A 21,225-nucleotide genomic window follows, 5' to 3' on the forward strand; every position below is an offset into this window, starting at 1 on the left:
TCTTTTAATGAGCTGTTGATTATATCCCATATGGGTTCTTCCATTTGTTCTCTGCATTCTTTTAATATCCATCCATTTAGTAGATCTGGTCCCATAGCTTTTCAAACATCCAGCTCTTCCAGCAGTGTGTGTGTGTGTGTGTGTGTGTGTGTGTGTGTATTTACCTAGTTGTTGTAGGTAAACACACACACACACACACACATACACATACACACACACACACACACACTTCTGTATATTTACCTAGTTGTTTTACATAGTTGTTACATACAGGAAAACAGCTATGCTCATGCTGTCTCGTCTCCATATATATTTTTACCTAACATTGTCTTAAATTCATTTATCATATTTTGTATTAATGACTTCTTTGTCCAAATCATTCCAGACCTCCACAGTTCTATGTTGAAAGCTATTACATTGATTATTACAATAGATTGAAATACACAATAAAAACCCATTAGAGATTTTAACATTTATCACATTCCGCACCACATCACGTCTTTATCTTTGTTTACCTACATCTGTGGGTGTTGTGAGAGAGAGAGAGAGAGAGAGAGAGAGAGAGAGAGAGAGAGAGAGACCTGGTCCTTCGTTGTTCAGTCATATATATATATATATATATATATATATATATATATATATATATATATATATATATATATATATATATATATATATATATATATATATATATATATTATTTCGTTGAATGTGATAGCTAATTCAGCATTGGCCTTCTTCCTCAAGATATTTTTCAAACACAATTTTTGTCTTATTCTCTTTACTGTGAGCTTTTATGATTTCGCCAAAGCAAGTAATTTTTCACTAGATCGCAATTCCTGGTCTTAGACCCTTCCTAAGTAGCTGTTGTTCCTCTCACTTTGGTGGAAGTAATGGTGGAGGTCAGGGTTGTGGCTGTACCTATACCGCTAGCTTGATTTCTTGGGCATGGGTTTTTACTCCTGATTGGTTGGGAGGTGGCTGAGTCAATCCTGTTTCAGATTGGTTGTTGGTGACATCAGTTGGTGGATGTTGCAGTGTCCTCAAGGCTTCTGCTTGGTTTGTTGAGCAGAAACTTGAAAGGGCTTTAAGATCTTGGGCTTGTGAATTTAGTGTGGGATTATTCTCTTTTATGTACAGTGCTTCTAGGATGGGGAGACTTCTTTCATCACTGCATGTTTGCCTACATTCAGCCTGTTCCTTAAAAGGGTGACTTTTAATCCCTCAAACTACCATCCTATTGCTTTAATTTCCTACCTATCTAAAGTTTTTTAATCTATCCTCAACAGGAAGTTTCTTAAACATCTATCACTTCACAACCTTCTATCTGATCGCCAGTATGGGTTCCATCAAGGCCACTCTACTGGTGATCTTTTGGCTTTCCTTACTGAGTCTTGGTCATCCTCTTTTAGAGATTTTGGTGAAACTTTTGCTGTTGCCTTGGACATATCAAAAGCTTTTGATAGAGTCTGGCACAAAGCTATGATTTCCAAACTACTCTCCTACGGCTTCTATCCTTCTCTCTGTAACTTTATCTCAAGTTTCCTTTCTGACCGTTCTATTGCTGCTGTGGTAGACGGTTACTGTTCTCCTAAATCTATTAACAGTGGTGCTGCTCAGGGTTCTGTCCTGTCTTGTTATTCATTAATGATCTTCTAAACCAAACTTCTTGTCCTATCCACTCCTACGCTGATGATACCACCCTGCACTTTTCCATGTCTTTTCATAGATGTCCAACCCTTCAGGATGTAAACATTTCACGCAGGGAAGCCATAGAACGCTTGACTTCTGATCTTTCTAAAATTTCTGATTAGGGCAGAGCAAACTAGGTATTGTTCAGTACCTCAAAAACTCAATTCCTCCATCTATCAACTCAACACAACCTTCCAGACAACTATCCCCTCTTCTTCAATGACACTCAACTGTCCCTCTCTTCTACACTGAACATCCTCGGTCTGTCCTTTACTTATACTCTGAACTGGAAACTTTGCATCTCATCTCTAGCAAAAACAGCTTCTATGAAGTTAGGCGTTCTGAGATGTCTCCGCCAGTTTTTCTCAACCCCTCAGCTGCTAACTCTGTACAAGGGCATACTCCATGTATGAAGCATACTCCATGTGAAGCATACTCCATGTATGGAGTATGCTTCACATGTCTGGGGGGTTTCACTCATACTGCTCTCCTAGACAGGGTGGAATTAAAAGCTTTTCGTCTCACCAACTCCTCTCCTCTAAATGACTGCATTCAGCCTTTCTCTCACCACCGCAATGTTGCATCTCTAGCCGTCTTCTACCTCTATTTTCATGCTAACTGCTCTTCTGATCTTGCTAACTGCATGCCTCCCCTCCTCCCACTGCCTTGCTGCACAAGACTTTCTTCTTTCTCTCACCCCTATTCTGTCCACCTCTCTAATGCAAGAGTTAACCAGTATTCTCAATCATTCATCCCTTTCTCTGGTAAACTCTGGAACTCCCTGCCTGCTTCTGTATTTCCACCTTCCTATGACTTGAATTCCTTCAAGAGGGAGGTTTCAAGACATTTATCCATCAGTTTTTGACTACTGCTTTGATCAGTGGGCATTTTTTTTTATTGAATTTTTGTTGCCCTTGGCCAGTGTCCCTCCTACATAAAAAAAAAAAAAAAAAAATGCTGTGAGGATGTGGGTGTTTTCTTCTAGGATTTTTCTTATGATCTTGATATGTCATTCTATGAGGTGGTCTTTAGGGGATCCAGATGCGAGGTGGAAAGAGCTTCATCATTGTCGTGCCTATGTAGGTTAAGGGAAGGTCTTCACAGTTCCCTTGATTGCAGGAGAAACTATATATGGCATGCGACATTTGAAGAGGCTCTTTGTCTTGAGTGGGGTTGTTCTTCAGTAGTAAGGTGCTGGTCTTCTTTGTGTTGTAGTAGATGATGAGCTCCAGCATTTTTTCTTGGTCTGTGGGCTTGGTGTTGCGCTTGATTAACTCCCTTATGACACTTTCGTCTTCATTGTAGACTGTAGAGAATGTGGCTTTATAGTATACTTTAATTTCTTCTTTTCCTTTTTCTCATTTATGTTTTGCCAGCTATCAATGATTTTCTTAGTTTGGCCATTTATGTCAGTTTCATTGAAGAATCATAGCTGGCACAACAAAAATGACAAAAAGGAAAGAGAAGAAATTAAACTATATTATAAAGCTCTCTCTGCCACTTCCTTGCCTCATGTACTATTCTCCTTCCCTTTATGTCCCTTCCTCCCACTGTTTCTTTCCTCTCCCTTCCTCTTTCATCTGGTCTCAAGCCTCCCTCCCTGTCACCTCCCCTCTACCTTATCTGTCAAAGATAAGGGACTAGGGAGTGATAGGTCTCTCTCTCTCTCTCTCTCTCTCTCTCTCTCTCTCTCTCTCTCTCTCTCTCTCTCTCTCTCTCTCTCTCTCTCTCTCTCTCTCTCTCTCTCTCTCTCTCTTCCCTCCCCCACCATCCTGATTCATTCTATGTCAGGTTTGCCTCATCTTTTCTCATTCTTTCTCACTCGTATAATTCCATTTTCATTTTCTATCAGTCTCATTTTATTTAGCAATTCTCAGGATTGTTCTGACTTTCAGAGAGAGGGAGAGAGAGAGAGAGAGAGAGAGAGTGGATTTTAGTGAAAAATAAAGATTGTGTACATTACAACAACTGTGTTCAATACTGAAGACAGCAGGAATTTTTGATGACTTATCATTCTGAGGTTGGTGTTTATTTACAATGGTATTTTGCATAAAATTTAAGTATTTGTTTTTGTATCTGATGTATAGGACAACCCACTTTTTTGTGTCTTTTTAGGATGATTCAAGTGCCGTCGTATACACCAAAATATATGGTACTTCATGTTTTCTTTTACTGTATTTTCTGCAGTTAAGATGATTTTCATTCAACACTATGTTTAGGGCATAGCACAAACCCATAAAAATGAAAATAAAAAAAGTAAAAGTTGTGGGTTTTTTTGGGCCTGGAACAGATTATTTATTTATTTATTTTTTACATTAATTTGAACGGGATAAATTGCTTCCCAATTTGAACAGGCCAAAAGAACCTGATAAGTTTGAATCACAAGGGAGGTCCTGATGCTATGAGCAATTATGTTCCATTTGAATTGCTCATTTAATGAATTCTCATATGACAAAACATAACTAATGGCAAAAAAGGTGTTATGTTCTGTGACATGTCAAAAGTAAGTTTTCAAACTAAAACGTAAGATACCAAACACAACAAACGTGTCTATATCACATAACTGTTGATAAAGCAACCTGAAAGAGGAAATGGCATACAAAGAACTTGATTTTATATTAATTAAATAAATAAAATGTGCATAATGTTTACCAATGCATAGCTGATGGATTAAGGAGAGTAAGTCACTCACCACCCCTTAACAATTTCTACTTTGCGAGTGTTATTGGTGCTCTAGCTCGCTCAGAATTGCTGGTAGGACTCCCACTGGAACTCATTGGCTGCTTGGGAGGCATTGTTAGCATTTGAGCATTTGAGAGGCAAAATGAGGCACAATCTACACAACATGTGGTCAGTCACACACACACAACACCACACCAAAGACAGCAAGTGAAAGAACACACCAGCAGTAACACTGTATCACATCCAAGCACTGATCAGTCATGTAAAGCACTGTACATGATGATGATAGAGGACAACATTCGCGGTCTAAGATCTAATTTTCAATCTGTAGAACACCACCTCTCCTCTTCTAAACCTCATCTTCTTTTCCTCACTGAAACTCAGGTGTCTGAGGCAACTGACAGTAGCCCCTTTTCTGTTCCCTCCTACTTTCTCTATCCTCATTTTCGATCCAAAGCTGGATGCTGCGTTTATGTGCGCAATGACTTAACCTGCTCTCGTGCCCACGCTCTTGAATCTTCCGAGTTTTCCACCATCTGGCTATGACTACAGAGTCACTCTCATACTAAATTTATCTGTGCTGTATACCTCTCTCCTAACTCCTCTGACTATAAGAAATTCTTTGACTACTTAACTTCCAAAGTGGAGCACATTCTGACCCTCTTCCCTTTTGCAGAGATCTCCATTCTTGGAGACTTCAATGTTCACCACCAGCTTTGGCTTTCCTCTCCCTTCACTGACCATCCTGGTGAACTAGCCTACAACTTTGCTATCCTCCATGACCTAGAGCAATTGGTGCAACACCCTACTCGTATTCCTGACCGCCTTGGAGATACGCCCAACATTCTTGACCTTTTCCTGACCTCTAATCCTTCTGCTTATGCTGTCACCCTTTCTTCTCCGTTGGGCTCCTCCGATCACAATCTCATATCTTTATCTTGTCCTATCACTCCAATCCCTCCTCAGGATCCCCCTAAGCGAAGGTGCCTCTGGCGTTTTGCCTCTGCTAGTTGGGGGGACCTGAGGAGGTATTTTGCTGATTTTCCTTGGAATGACTACTGCTTCCGTGTCAGAGACCCGTCTTTGTGTGCTGAGCGCATAACAGAGGTGATAGTGTCTGGCATGGAGGCGTACATTCCTCACTCTTTTTCTCGTCCTAAACCTTCTAAACCTTGGTTTAACACAGCTTGTTCTCGTGCTATACATGATAGAGAGGTGGCCCACAAAAGGTACTTAAGCCTTCCATCACCAGAATCTCATGCACTTTATATTTCTGCCCGGAACCATGCCAAGTCTGTTCTCCAACTAGCCAAAAACTCCTTCATTAACAGAAAATGTCAAAACCTTTCAAGATCTAACTCCCCTCGTGATTTCTGGCATCTAGCCAAAAATATCTCCAATAACTTTGCTTCTTCTTTCCCTCCTCTACTTCAACCAGATGGCACCACTGCTATCACATGTATTTCTAAAGCTGAACTCTTTGCTCAAACCTTTGCTAAAAACTCTACCTTGGACGATTCTGGGCTTGTTCCTCCCTCTCCTCCACCCTCTGACTACTTCATGCCACGTATTAAAATTCTTCGTAATGATGTTTTCCATGCCCTCGCTGGCCTAAATCCTCGGAAGGCTTATGGACCTGATGGGGTCCCTCCTATTGTTCTCCGAAACTGTGCCTCCATGCTTGCACCTTGCCTAGTCAAACTCTTTCAGCTCTGTCTGTCAACATCTACCTTTCCTTCTTGCTGGAAGTTTGCCTACATTCAACCTGTTCCTAAAAAGGGTGACCACTCCAATCCCTCAAACTACCGTCCTATTGCTTTAATTTCCTGCTTATCTAAAGTTTTTGAATCTATCCTCAACAGGAAGATTCTTAAACATCTATCACTACACAACCTTCTATCTGATCGCCAGTATGGGTTTCGTCAAGGCCGCTCTACTGGTGATCTTCTGGCTTTCCTTACTGAGTCTTGGTCATCCTCTTTTAGAGACTTTGGTGAAACTTTTGCTGTTGCCTCGGACATATCAAAAGCCTTTGATAGAGTCTGGCACAAAGCTTTGATTTCAAAACTGCCCTCCTATGGTTTCTATCCTTCTCTCTGTAACTTCATCTCAAGTTTCCTTTCTGACCGTTCTATTGCTGCTGTGGTAGGTGGTCACTGTTCTTCTCCTAAATCGATTAACAGTGGTGTTCCTCAGGGTTCTGTCCTGTCACCCACTCTCTTCTTATTATTCATTAATGATCTTCTAAACCAAACTTCTTGTCCTATCCACTCCTATGCTGATGATACCACCCTGCACTTTTCCACGTCTTTTCATAGACGTCCAACCCTTCAGGAGGTAAACATATCATGCAGGGAAGCCACAGAACGCCTGACTTCTGATCTTTCTAAAATTTCTGATTGGGGCAGAGCAAACTTGGTATTGTTCAATGCCTCAAAAACTCAATTCCTCCATCTATCAACTCGACACAATCTTCCAGACAACTATCCCCTCTTCTTCAATGACACTCGACTGTCCCCCTCTTCTACACTGAACATCCTCGGTCTGTCCTTTACTTATAATCTGAACTGGAAACTTCACATCTCATCTCTAGCTAAAACAGCTTCTATGAAGTTAGGTGTTCTGAGACATCTCTGCCAGTTTTTCTCACCCCCACAGCTGCTAACTCTGTACAAGGGCCTTATCCGTCCATGTATGGAGTATGCTTCACATGTCTGGGGGGGTTCCACTCATACTGCTCTTCTAGACAGGGTGGAATCAAAAGCTTTTCGTCTCATCAACTCCTCTCCTCTAACTGACTGTCTTCAGCCCCTCTCTCACCGCCGCAATGTTGCATATCTAGCTGTCTTCTACCGCTATTTTCATGCCAACTGCTCTTCTGATCTTGCTAACTGCATGCCTCCCCTCCTTCCGCGGCCTCGCTGCACAAGACTTTCTTCTTTCTCTCACCCCTATTCTGTCCACCTCTCTAACGCAAGAGTTAACCAGTATTCTCAATCATTCATCCCTTTCTCTGGTAAACTCTGGAACTCCCTGCCTGCTTCTGTATTTCCACCTTCCTATGACTTGAATTCCTTCAAGAGGGAGGTTTCAAGACACTTATCCACCAATTTTTGACCACTGCTTTGACCCTTTTATGGGACTGGCATTTCAGTGGGCATTTTTTTTATTAGATTTTTGTTGCCCTTGGCCAGTATCCTTCCTACATAAAAAAAAAAAAAAATGAGCAGTAAGGCCATAAGAGTGGGAGCTCGAGAGACACTGACTTCAGTTTATAAGAAGACTGGCGGGACTCTGGAGAATGCATGGTAGGTAAGGGACAAGGGAGGGGTGCATGGTTCTCTTCCATTGCTCACAAATTCATTTCTGTGCACCTGAATCATCGTACATCACCATACAGCCCGGAAATGTTAGCAGGAAGGTGTGCATTTTAAACTTTGTAATTTTTACTTGGTCTTGGACTGAAGCTCGTATCATCAAACTTTTGTGCTCGTGTAAAGAAAATAGTCCCTAATTTATATATTTTGTATCATCAGTTTCTCATATGACGGATGCTTGTTCCTCCCTGTACAGTCAGGTTGCTGCTAACACACAATATTCTAAAATGAATCACATCTAACATGGTCAATTTGCTTTCATATCATGGGAGATTAACTCCTTAATGTGGGAATGGGCCACAAGTCACAGAAAAGTCTGTAACACAGAAGGACTTGGCTGCTGCTGTCACTCATAGCAATGTAGTGATTGACAGGGGAGAGGGACTGGGGCACTGCCACCCATGGCAATGCCAGTGTAGTCACTGATGGGAGAGGGACTGGGCTGCTGCTGCTGCTGCTGCTGCTGCTGCTGCTGCTGCTGCTGCTGCTGCTGTTGCTGCCACCACTCCAGCTGTGTTTGTAAACCATGGCTTAGTGTGTATTTTTAATGACTGTTATTGTACTGCACAAACTTTTATTTATGAACCTTTTAGTGTTTTATGGACTCTTATGTATTTGTTTACCTTCAGTTACATGCATAAAAAGGGTGTTGTAGGTAGTCTGGAAATATTTTATTTTACTCTTTTTTGGGGGGGGTGTTTCAGCCAAGTCAGAACCATAGCAATTTTTTCCCATTACTTCCATTATCACTCTAATATGAATCACCTGCAACATGGGCCATTGTTGGAACTGAAGCCACGTGTGCCTGATTGTAATAGTATCAACAGGGTAGTAATAATTTTGAGTAGGGAGTTGTGTTCAGCAAGAGAGTAATTTGAAATTCCACATGAAGCTGCTTGATGGTTATAATGGGAAACTAGAGAGTGGCACATCTTACTACATAAATCATGTTCAATAAAAGCATGCAAGATAAATTTTATGTCAGGTGGTTACAAGTTTTTCTTTGTACAAATTTTGGAATATTGAGAGAAAAATGCTAATAACTTTTTTTTTTTCAGTTTATTGATACTAATTTAGGGAAAATTTTTTTATTTTCATTGTGAACAGGATGAGTTTTTGGACGTGATATACTGGGGCCGGCAGGTGCTGGGTGTGGCGCTGGGTCTTGTGTGGGGCTTCATTCCTCTGAAGGGCTTCATTGGCCTCTTTCTGTGAGTTGCTTGTTTGTGGCTGTATTACTGTATTACTTTGTGGTGCAAGCTTTTTTTTTTTTTTTTCTCCATAGTATATGCCATTATTAAATGAACTTCATTACTTGTTTAGTTATGTATGGATTTTTCTTTATTTCCCAACAGATTCTGTGTGATTAATGCTGCTATTGTATATTTCTATGCATCAAGTTTCCAAGGTATTGATGAAGAGGAATTTGGAGGAATGTGGGAGTTGACTAAAGAAGGCTTTGTAACTTCCTTTGCTGGATTTTTGGTAAGTTTTTTTTTTTTTTTTTCAGAAAAATTTTGATTTATTTGTTTATTTATTTATCTACCTATTTATTTATCTTTTCAAGTGATAGAGCTCCTTTAAAGATCTTGCTGAATAGCCTAATCTACATAAAAAACACAGTTCCATGACTTTACCATAATGTCTGACTACGTTCTTGATATTAAGGTTCCTCCAAAATTCTATCTGTCATAACCTTCCAGTATGGTTCTAAAACTTTATGTCAAATATTTTGTTTCTGAAAAGACCAGGTGTTCCATCATTTCTTGGCTGTGGTAGTCAGACTAACTGCTTTGGATTAGTCTTTCAGCAGTGCAGTTCCCACTAATTGCCATGCATCAGTCTCTTGGCCGTGGAAGTCAAAGTAACTCCCTTGTGTCAGTCTCTTTGCTGTACAAGTCACACTAACTCCTCTTCATCATTTTTTTGCCTGTGCAAATCAAACCAGATGCTGGCATCAGTCTTGATTGTGTAAGCCAAGCTAATTGCCATGCATCAGTTCTATGGCCATGCAAGTCACAGTGATTGCTGTGCATGAGTCTCTTGGCCATGCAAATCATATTACCTGTTGTATGCATGTCAGGATATAAAAATATGTCAGACTAGCTGCCACATATCAGCCTCTTGGCCTTGCTGTATGTTAGTTGCTTGACAGTACAAATCAAACTAATTTCTTGGCTGTGCAGTCACATTACCTGCTGTGCCTCAGTCTCTTGGTTGTGCAGTCATACTACTTGCTGTGCATCAGTCTTTTGACTGACTGCCTTGTGGCACTTAGCCTTGCAAGTCACAGAAAGTGCCTTGTGTTAGTTTCTTTGCCATACAAGTCTTCTTGTAACTTGTTCCATTTAGTTTAATTTCTTAGGTTGTCAATTTCTTGCTTCTGTTGTCTCTTGTACTGTTTTTTTTTTTTTTTTTATTACAATGCTTCCTCTGTCCCTTTTTTCCAACTCTATTAAACTCTATTAAAACCACATTTTCTCTCTCTCTCTCTCTCTCTCTCTCTCTCTCTCTCTCTCTCTCTCTCTCTCTCTCTCTCTCTCTCTCTCTCTCTCTCTCTCTCTCTCTCTCTCTCTCTCTCTCTCTCTCTCTCTCTCTCTCTCTCTCTCTCTCTCTCTCTCTCCTGCAAATACACTTTGTCAATTTCATGTCCTTATAAGTAAAGCTAACTGCTGTGTGTCAGCCTCTTGGTCCTGCAAGTCAGGTTAGCTGTGGTACATCAGTCTCTTGGCCCTGCAAGTCAATTGTTGCACATCAGTGTCTTTGATCTGCAAGTAAGATTGATTTTTTGTTTCAACTGGGGGCAACACAATCACAAAATGGCCATCACCAAGTGAAAAGAGGAGTGTGCTTTATTTGTTCAGTTTTTTTCACATCCTGCATTGTTGAAATAAACTATTTTTTGTGATGAAATTGATGGTTGCTAAATTTGCCATCACAATTTAAAATATAAAAATGGAAACTGTCAAAATACTGTAATTCCTCTAGGGATTAATGCAATAAGTCCAGCACTTTTCCCATTGTTGGAAGCACTTCTGAAACTTCCTGGGGTGATGATCAGCATATCTCACGTTTCCCCTTGAATTTCCTGGGCATCATAAAATTGTCATCCCATCATTCAAAGCTTCAGTTTTATAAATAAGAAAAGTCACAGATGGAGGGCATGTGGAGGACCAGCAACATAATGATTTTGGCCAAGAAATGCTGGTTAGGCAAATGATGCAGAAGCCAGTTCTTCATCCATGGATGTCATTTGTCTGGATTTCTCCTCATATTGTTTCAAGTGCCTCAGGATATCAATGTAAAAGTGCTGGTTCATTATCTGACCTGCAGGGAAAAACTCACATGATCAATTCCCACTATGTCATAGGAACAGACCAGCAGACCATTGTAGGGGCAGCAGTTTGACAGTATCAAGGAAATTCAATTCAAGTGGAGACATGGAATGGGGATTACCTTTTTTTTTAGGGGCAGCAGTGAATAATGCATGAGTTAAGTCTAAATTTCTTTATTAAGGCAGTCTGGAAACTTTTGCAGAACACAAACACATAGCTAATTACACTTTTCATCATAAGCAAATTGGTTCATGAGCAAATTTTCTGAAAAAAAATAAATAAATAAAAATAAATAAATAAAATTAATAAAATAAAATAAAATTAAATTAAATGGATAAATAAATAAATAGATAATAATAATAATAATAATAATAATAATAATAATAATAATAATAATAATAATAATAATAATAATAAAAATACGTCTTGGATAATGAACAGTGTATCGAGTGATGAATACCTGATACTATAACTCATTTATAAATGTTTGCTTTTGTGGTGGGTATTCATGATGCACCTTGCCTTGGCAGATGAAGGAAACTGTCAGCATTACTTAAATTTTGCTGCACATCTGATGTGGATTTTTTTGGGGCATGTTGAATATTTCCACTGTATGACCACCATTGAACTTGTTGGACCATTCTTTTACATAGGTAACACCCATGGCATTGTCATCTAAAACCTTGTTGAATATTCCAAGCTGTCTCTGCTTGATTACCTCCAGGCTTTTGACAAAACTGTGATGCTCTAATTAAGTTTTCACAACTTTCACCTCAACTTAGTAACTGCATCATTGTTCCCACAAAAGCATCTTCAGATAAGTAGCTGAGCAAAGGGGACTGGTTACATTTGCACCATACACTCTACATGGGCAGGGGGAATGAAACCAACATGAGAAACTACTTAACATGCTTTGTGACAAGAACCATCTTACAGCATGGTTACAGCTGAAAGTAGCAGTCCAGTGAAAAGAGGTTTGGGCCACACACACTGGCAGGAGATGGAAGTGAAAGAAAATGTTGGGTCATGGAGTGAAGAACTTATGCATACCATGATGGTGAATACAATGAGACAATGGGTGAATGAGCCTACAAGATGCAGAGAAGAACCATCATAGTTGGACTTAGTGTTTACAAAAAGCCCAGAAAATAGACCAAGTATACATTGTCTGAGTGCACTGGGAAGAAGTAATCATGTGACCATAGAAATAGCACTGCAGGAGGAAACAGTGTTTCACAGGAATGAACAATTTAGAAATGGGAGACAGAACTATGCTAAGGCAAACTTTGCAGAGCTTAATAAATTTTATGGAAAAATGAACTGGAAAGAGCTATCTGAAGGTAAAGTAGTGCAAGAAAAATATGAGATATTTTTTAGCAAGTATGGAGAGGGGGTGCAACAGTTTGTACCAAGTTATAAAGTGAAAATTGAGAAGCATGAATAGTATAATGCCAGGTGTGTAGAAACAAAAAAGAAAAGGACAGGGCATTGAGGAAAATAATGAGAAAACTGAACAGAAATACTAGGGAGGAATACAGAAAGGCAAGGAATGAATATGGTATAATAAGAAGAGAAGGAGAAAGAAACTTTGAACGTGACATAGTAAGAAAATGCAAGGAAGAGCGCAAACTCTTCTATAGATACATTAAGTGGAAAAATGAATTGAAGAGTGAATTTATGAAATGAATTTATGAAAGAATTTATGAAATGAATTGAAGAATGAAGAATTTATGAAACTACTGAGGAGACGAGTGAACTAATGAATGAGAGTTTTCAATCTGTGTTTACAAAGGAAACAGATTTTGTGGCATTGGAAGTGGTATCACAGAATGAGGGAATACAGGAGATACAAGTAAAGAGACAAGAAATCAAGAAACTGCTGGAAGAGCTGCATGTTAGAAAAGCTATGGGACCAGATCTAGTAAATGGATGGGTATTAAAAGAAAACCATATGGAGGAAACTATATGTGATATAATCAACAACTTGTTGAAAGAAGGAAAAGTACCAAGGGAATGGAAAAGAGCTAACATAGTTCCAGTATACTAAGGGGGAAATAAAATGGAACCATTAAATTACAGATCAGTGCTACTAACAAGTATTGTAGGCAAGCTTTGTGAAATAGTAATTAAAGATAGATGGGTGCAATATTTAGAAGACGTAAAGATAATTACAGAAAAGCAATTTGGATTCAGGAAAGGGAGATCCTGTGTCACAAATCTTCTGAGCTCTTATAAAAGAGTATTAGTGCAAGAGAGGGATAGATGGGTTGATGCGGTATACCTGGATCTCAAAAAAGCATCTGATAAAGTTCCCCACAAAGGTCTTATGTGGAAGTTAGAGAATCAAGGAGGACTAAAGGGAGCAACATTGAGATGGATGGATGATTATTTACAAGGGAGGGAAATGAGAACTGTAATCAGAGACAGTAATTCAAGTTGGCGCAAAATGACAAATGGGGTACCACGAGGATCTGTGTTGGTACCTATTATGTTTCAAATATATGTAAATGATGTGACAGAAGATCTGAATAGTTATATAAACATTTTTTGCTGATGATGCAAAATTAATGAAAATAATAAAGGATGAAAATGACTGCAAGAAGTTACAAAAGGATATTAACAAGATACATGGATGGAGCCAAAGATGGAAACTAGAATTTAATGCCAGAAAATTACACATGTTGGAAATAGAGAAAAGTAAAAAGAGACCTTCATGGAATTACAAAATGGGAGGACAAATAATAACAAAAAAGTAATGAAGAAAAAGATTTGGAAGTAATGATCCAGGTCACACTATCACCTAAAAGGCACATAAAAAAAATATTTGGCTCTTGTTAGCAAACAGTGGTGTTAACTATTTAGATATAGAAATGATAAAGAAAATTATAACAAGCATGATTTTTTTTTTTATGTAGGAGGGACACTGGCCAAAGGCAACAAAACTCCAATAAAAAAAAAAAATCCCCACTGAGATGCCAGTCCCATAAAAGGGTCAAAGCAGTAGTCAAAAACTGATGGATAAGTGTCTTGAAACCTTCCTCTTGAAGGAATTCAAGTCATAGGAAGGTGGAAATACAGAAGCAGGCAGGGAGTTCCAGAGTTTACCATTAGAGTTTTGCATTAGAGAGGTGAACAGAATAGGGGTGAGAGAAAGATGAAAGTCTTGTGCAGTGAGACCGTGGGAGGAGGGGAGGCATGCATCCTAAATTGAAATACGCAGCAGTAGTTTGGACTCCACATAGAAAAAAAAGACATGGAAATGGGGAAGAATATAGAGGATAGCGATGAAGATGGTATCAGAATTGAAAGACTTTAGCTATGAAGAAAGACTTGAAGAGATGGGATTACCAACACTACAAGAGAGAAGAGAAAGAGGAGACCTGATAACAATGCACATATTAGTAGACAATATAGAAAGAATAGACAGAAATGACTTGGTACCACAGATGAAGGAGGGAGAGAGAGATGAATGAGGGGGCATGGGAAGAAAATAAAGAAGAGTGGGTATTTGAGCGACATCAAGAAATACAGCTTCCCATATAGAATTACTGAAATCTGGAATTATTTGAAGGAATAAGTGGTTGTGGCAAACAGTGTACACATGTTTAAAGAGAACTGGATAAATATGGTTTTGCAGGCAGGACAAAATGAGCTTTGGCTCCTGCCCTGTACAATACAACTAGGTAAATACAACTAGGTAAACACACACACACACACACACACACACACACACACACACACACACACACACACACACACACACACACACACACACATACCACATTCGACACTCATTCACTTATTGCTGGGGTTAGTACAATCTACCTAACTTAATCCTCCCTACCTAACCCTCACAGTCAGTCACTACATGTAGTACAGCACTTTACACCTTAGCTGCCCAGCAGTAACTGCTACATCTGATGAGCCCATCAAAAACTATACACATGTATCACATTGTTTTCTGGTGTTATCTTGTATGCAATTCTCTTTTCCCCTTCTGTTCTTTCTGCATTTCTTTTGTCTTCTCCCAGTTTCATCACTTTCACTCATGTCTATGGTGTATTACATCAATACCATTTTGCAGATCTTAAAACCATTTTCTTCTTTATTTATCAGTCACTCTGCCTAATTTGTTTCTTTCATATTCCTTTTCTAAAATTTTCTATCCTAAGTCTCTTTCTCTCCATTCACTATTGTTCTAAACCTCCATCTTTCACTTTTTAATCACTTTTATATTCAGTTGTATGGCATTATGGTCAGATTCCTCAAACATACGAGTACGTCTCACAACTTTTCCACGCATCACATCCCCAGTAACTTTTTTATGTACACCCATAACATCAGTTGATCCTTTATATTAATTTCTTACTCATTATCTCCAAATACACCTGTGGATCATTTTGTGCTGAAAAGTATTTTTTTACCAACTCTACCTTCTCAACAGTCAACCACCACTAAGAGTTTCAAATCAGTGTTACATATTTCAACAAGACAAGATCTTCAGGAAGTGCATTGCAAAGTCTCATAAAGGGAGCACCATGACTCCATAGGAACTGTATTTCAACTTTATTTTTTTTATTCTTCAGTTACCTACATTTTTATCTACATGGCTTATTTACCAGGTTTTCTTTATCCATTACATCATTATCTCTGTGTCACTTAACACTGTGTCATCAACACCACATGTCCACCACCTTTTCATTCCTCCATGTGTTTTGTGTTTTGAAAAAAAGAATTGGTAAGTCAAGTCAGGGTGAGGGCATGAGGAATGGAATGGCATTAGTTATGAAATGCTGGACCCTGAGATAACTTAGACATCTAGAGAGAATTAAACTAGAAAGATTATAAAGAAATGGAGTACATCTGTATAAATAACACAGCAATTTTAACAATTAACAGCATGTTCAGTTTCTTAAAATATTTTGGCACAGAGACCATGCTATGATCAAGGATCTGGAATAAGAAATGTAAAACCAAAAAGAAAAGTAAAAAATGTACACATACACACACAATCAAGCAATGTGCAGAGGACAGTCTGACAAATTGTTCAGAGTATAAGACAATTTTTTGACATACAAATATGTCAGCCTGTCCTCTGTACATTGCTATGTGCATATATGTACAGTGGAACCTCAGTTACCAAATGGCTCCCTTTCTTAACAAAATGGTTTTCAAACAAAAGTTTGAACTCATAATTACTTCAGTTGTCATACCAAAATTTGGTTCTCAAACAAAGTTACTTGATTTCAAATACTAAAAGACATAGCAAAAACTGCTGTTTATTATTAATTTATAGTTTCTATAAATATTTCCTTTGTTTTCATATATTTGGAAGAGAGACACACTGGTTAAAACAGTAATTAAATCTTTGAAATAAGATAAATGTGATCCCATTGAAGAGCCTCAATGTAAACAAACAAGATTCACCTGGGTCAGGAGTAATCCTGACCCATGCTCTCTCTATGACCCACAACGCCATCACTACTTCAGCTGCATTTTCCCAGTAGCTTTTTCCAGCAGCAAGATGTCTAAGTGTTATGATCACCTTCATTTTGGCAGTGAGTGGGTTGCTCCTCTCTGTGTCACTCTGTAAGGCTTCCCTCACTTGCTTGGTGACAGAGAGAATGCCTGCATGGTCCAAACAATATCTTCTGATGAGTTCTGTGTCACTAAGTTCATTCAGTACATCCTTTCTGGATAAATAATTTGTGAGCTGGAGATGATGTGGAGTGGCCACCTTAGCAGTGGGTGCGTCTGTCATTACCCGCTAAGACAGGGTGGACAGGTGTCCGGGAATGGATTAATCCATTTTACATTGATTTCTATGGGGAAAATAGTTTTGGTTTCTGAACATTTTTTATTTTGAATGGCATTCAGGAATTAATTAAGTTTGAGACCTGAGATTCCACTGTACATCTTTACTCTTCTTTCTATTTTTTTTTGCATTTTTTATCTCATATCCTTGATAATGGCATGGTCTCTGTGCTGAAATGCTACAGGAACCCTAAAGATGCAGTTCGCTGCTGTTATTTATGCTGAAGATCTAGTTTTCCACCAACTGCCCTGCCTCAGGGCATGGTGTTTATGAGAATGCCTCCCTGGAAAGTGGAGAGGGCAAATTTATATTCACACTGATCCCTTTTTTTTCTTTATCCTTTTCTTCTTATAATTTTCATAGAGAAGATACTGGTTGGAAACTTAAATGTGTTGTGTTAAAACAATGAGAAATAGCTTTTACTTACTTTTTTCTTTTTTCAGGTCATGTGGATCATCTTGTATTCAGGCTTGCATTATGACTGACACCCAAGCATCCATCTATACACTTAACAGTATTTATTGTCTATTATATCTTGCACTTGATTTCCTTTACAGTAAAATTGTATGTTTTGTGAACTTTTTTTTCAAAATGATGCTAATGGTCCATCCCATGATAGAAAAAAATGATTTTGTGATTTTATTATTTACTTCTATATGTAAATAAAATTTTAACATATTTGAAGTATGATGCTCCTTTGCAGTGATGTAAGTAGAAAAGTAGTTGCAGGCAAATGTTACATTCTTGTACATTGAGGAAATGTTTGTATTTAAGTGCTGTGGAGCCACTTGGCAACTGACACTCTTTTAAGTGCCAAAAAAGGAAAGGAATGAGAATTTGTCTCCATTGGAAGTTGCCATTTTTTACTTATATGCCTACAGGAGGCAAAGAATAAACACAACTAGGATTTGGCAAGAAATTTTAGGACTGAGTAAATTACATATTGCAAATTAATGAAAGGATAGGGAAAAACTATGGATCATAATTAACAGATGAGAAACCAATGGGCAAAAACAAGCATTCAGTTTCAAGGCAATCAGGGGCCACAATTTCAGTATGAAAATAATTATTTTGTCATATTTGAGACAGTTATGAAACTTGTAAAAATTAAGTCTGATGATCATTAACCTTTTATGATTCTATTAGGTAATTTTTATTATTTTTATCACTTGGTAAGTCTTTAGATATTACATTTATAACAAGTAAACTAAGCTACCATATAGGTATGAATTATTCTTTTGGAAGAATTCTTCTAATAGAATTTAAGAGATTGGTAATATTAATTTCATTGAATTCACATGATGTGATTTGTGGACTGATTCCAGGGAGTAGTAACATATGATAATACAAGCAAGAAACCAATGATGTGAGTTCAGTAAAGTATGGACAAAAGTGCTGATATCAGCAAAGGAAACCTGATGATATGAGAATATGAGACAGTAACAATCTGAGCAAGTTTAAAACACACATCTTGTTGCACTCTTCTGCTGACATGTCTTGGCTATAAGGCAATGTACAATGATTCAGATGCATGCACATGAGTTGGTGAACACAAGAGAAACAATGCATCTCTCCCTTGTCTCCAACCTACCTTGTATAATTTCCCTCCATCCTTCTGAACTCAGTGTCTTCCCACATCAGAAGTGTGCTCACATTGGTTCCATACTGAAGAAACAGATTAATAGGTGCAACATTGCTCTCAAGTCTGCCTTACTTTCTTTGATCAGGATGAACTCAGACTCTTTCATTGGGACAACTGCTGCTTGACTTCTGGGTTGCAGTTGTCAACTTAGCTTTCACCACCAATGATGATCTTGGAAAGGTTTTGATCACATTAGACGAATTTCTGGAGATCTCTGTACACAGTCAGGCAATACTGCCTATGATCAACAAGTACAACACAAATCTGGCAACAATCCACTTCATGTTGAGTTCCTTCATGAGAATGTATTGGCATGACTTAAATGGTAATGCTACAAAAGTTGTCAGTGAATTTGCTGGCAGTCTTAGTGGCTAACCTGAAACCCTTCTTCAGTGTTTCTCACTATTTTAGTCATCTGATGGATGACTAATCCTTGGTCTGTCCTTTATTTGTAATCTAAAATGGAAACTTCACATCTCATCTCTAGCTAGAACAGCTTCTATTAAGTTAGGCATTCTGTGTCATCTCTGCCAGTCCCCCTACCCTCAGCTGCTAACTCTGTATAGGGGCCTTGTATGTACATGTATGGAGTTTGCTTCATATGTATGGAAGAGGGGAGTTCCACTCATACCACTCTTTTAGACAGGATGGAATCAAGAGCTTTTCGTCTTATCAACTCCTCTCCTCTAACTGACTGTCTTCAGTCTCTTTCTTATCACCACAATATTGCATCTCTTGCTATCTTCTATGGCTATTTTCATGCTAACTGCTCTTCTGATCTTGTTAACTGCTTGCCTCCCTTCCTTCTACGGCCTCGCTGCACAATACTTCCTTCTTTCTCTCACCCCTATTTTGCCCACCTCTCTAATGCCAGAGTTAACCTGTATTCTCAGTCATTCATCCCTTTCTCTGGTAAACTCTGGAACTCCCTGCCTGCTTTTGCATTTATTCCTTCCTATGACCTGAACTCTTTCAAAAGGGAGGTTTCAAATCACTTATCCTTTTTTTTTTTTTTTTTTTTATCAGACATCTCCATGGAAACCGGCATTAAGTGGGCCTTTCTTTGTATTCAATTTTTTTGTTGCCCTTGCCCAGTGGCCCTCTTACATGAAATACACACACACACACACACACACACACACACACACACATTTTTTTCTCAATAAATTTAAGATGAAACATTTTTTTTTTTTTTTCCAGAAAACATCCTTGTAAAATAGGGATGCGTCTTAGGCAGAGGTGCGTCTAATACACCGGCAAATGCAGTAAATTCTGTGGGAGTGCCCACCCGAGCTCCCTAAATCAACCCTGTTGAAGTCACTACACCCGGAGGGTTGCCCCAGGTTCAGGAAAGAACAAATACCGAGGGGGGACCAGGCCACCCCGAGTAGCATCTCAAAGGTCACAGGAGAGATGAAGGAATTTAATCTCATGTTGTCATATCACCTGAATATAAATCTAGATAGTGCCCAGGGTGTGGAAATTTCTGTTGGATCACATACAATATCAATGTGATTGATTTGTGCTGTGATTTGTATATCAACTGTAAACTCGTATTAAGGGGTAATGAAGGTTAATCTAATACAAGTTAAGTGCAAAGGGTGTCCGAGTTACGAGGTAATGAAATACGAATGTTCAGAGATACGCGCAGTCTACTCGCAAAATAAAATTGTGCTCTCGATATTGTTCCCTTTGCTAACTAAAAGTTTCAAATTTGGCGTTACGCGTCATATTTACCTATTATGCCGCTTAGCCACTACCCATGCAGCGCAGCAGCATAGCGAAGGACCGCCCATCGCTTCAAGACACTGGCCCTGTAGCAGTTTATTTTGAAACGCTTGTTTAAAATTAAGGTAAATTTATAATTTAAGCCAATGTCCCCATTCTCTACCAACGGCCCCCCAATCCCTCAAGCAAGCTTGGGGACCTGTGGGGAACCTAACCTAACCTAACCTAACCTGCCCGCGCAGCTTATGGGTACTTATAGAGACTTCCTATTGGTGCAACTCGTGGTGTTAAGTGGTGGTAGCACGTGATTGGCCCGAGGAATTATAGACACAGTGATCCTATCCAGCAGCTACCCACAATTCAAAGCATTAAACAACTGAAGTTCAGGCAACAATACACCATTTATGTTTACCTGTGGACTTAGAAAAAGTTGAGAGCGCTGTGCATTCCCAGGCCTATTGCAGCGTTATTATTAACTTCCGACAAGTAGTGTAATCATTAGAAATGATGTGAATAGTGAGAAGAACAAAATGAGGTAGGTTATTACCACGTACTGTGTAATGGCTTAAACTATTATAAAACCAAAATTAAAATTTAATTTAAAAACTTATCGTACTGCACTGCAGTGAATGGCTTGAGATTTCACGTAAACAGACAGTCACAGACCTCCGCCAGTCGGCCTCTGAAAGGCATAGGGATGGGAGGGTTAGGGTATGATCACACTACAAGCAGAGCAGAATGGAACAGAGCAGAGCGGTTAGTAGCGGCATTAATTTTGATATAGTTTTGAATGTACAAACGCTCGGCTGTTCACACCACAAGCGGAGCGGTGCAGCGCGGAGCAGAGCAGAGGAGAGCGGGACGCTCGGGAAATTCGGAGGTATTTTTTGCTGCTCGCTGCTAGCGGTCCTCCGCGGCTCCACCCTTTGATGAGCATGGCCAAGAAGCTATCAA

General features: G+C 39.0%; 1 protein-coding gene across 4 annotated transcripts in view; it reads left to right on the plus strand.

Annotated features, from left to right (window-relative positions):
• Positions 1-20,224, plus strand: part of LOC135106734 (GEL complex subunit OPTI-like) — a 39,169-nt gene extending 18,945 nt beyond the window's left edge. For 2 of the 4 annotated variants that reach the window (XM_064015992.1, XM_064015994.1), the window contains 3 exons: positions 8,859-8,962; positions 9,107-9,236; positions 19,744-20,224. In XM_064015992.1, the coding sequence (XP_063872062.1) occupies positions 8,859-8,962; positions 9,107-9,236; positions 19,744-19,758 (249 nt within the window). In that variant the 3' untranslated portion in view covers positions 19,759-20,224. Of the gene's footprint in view, positions 1-8,858; positions 8,963-9,106; positions 9,237-17,344; positions 17,580-19,743 lie in introns of those variants that run through there. The other 2 variants (XM_064015995.1, XM_064015993.1) reach the window with 1 other exon arrangement.
• Positions 20,225-21,225: the final 1,001 nt, after the last annotated feature.

Source organism: Scylla paramamosain, chromosome 14 (assembly GCF_035594125.1).
Source record: "Scylla paramamosain isolate STU-SP2022 chromosome 14, ASM3559412v1, whole genome shotgun sequence".
Taxonomy (NCBI): domain Eukaryota; kingdom Metazoa; phylum Arthropoda; class Malacostraca; order Decapoda; family Portunidae; genus Scylla; species Scylla paramamosain.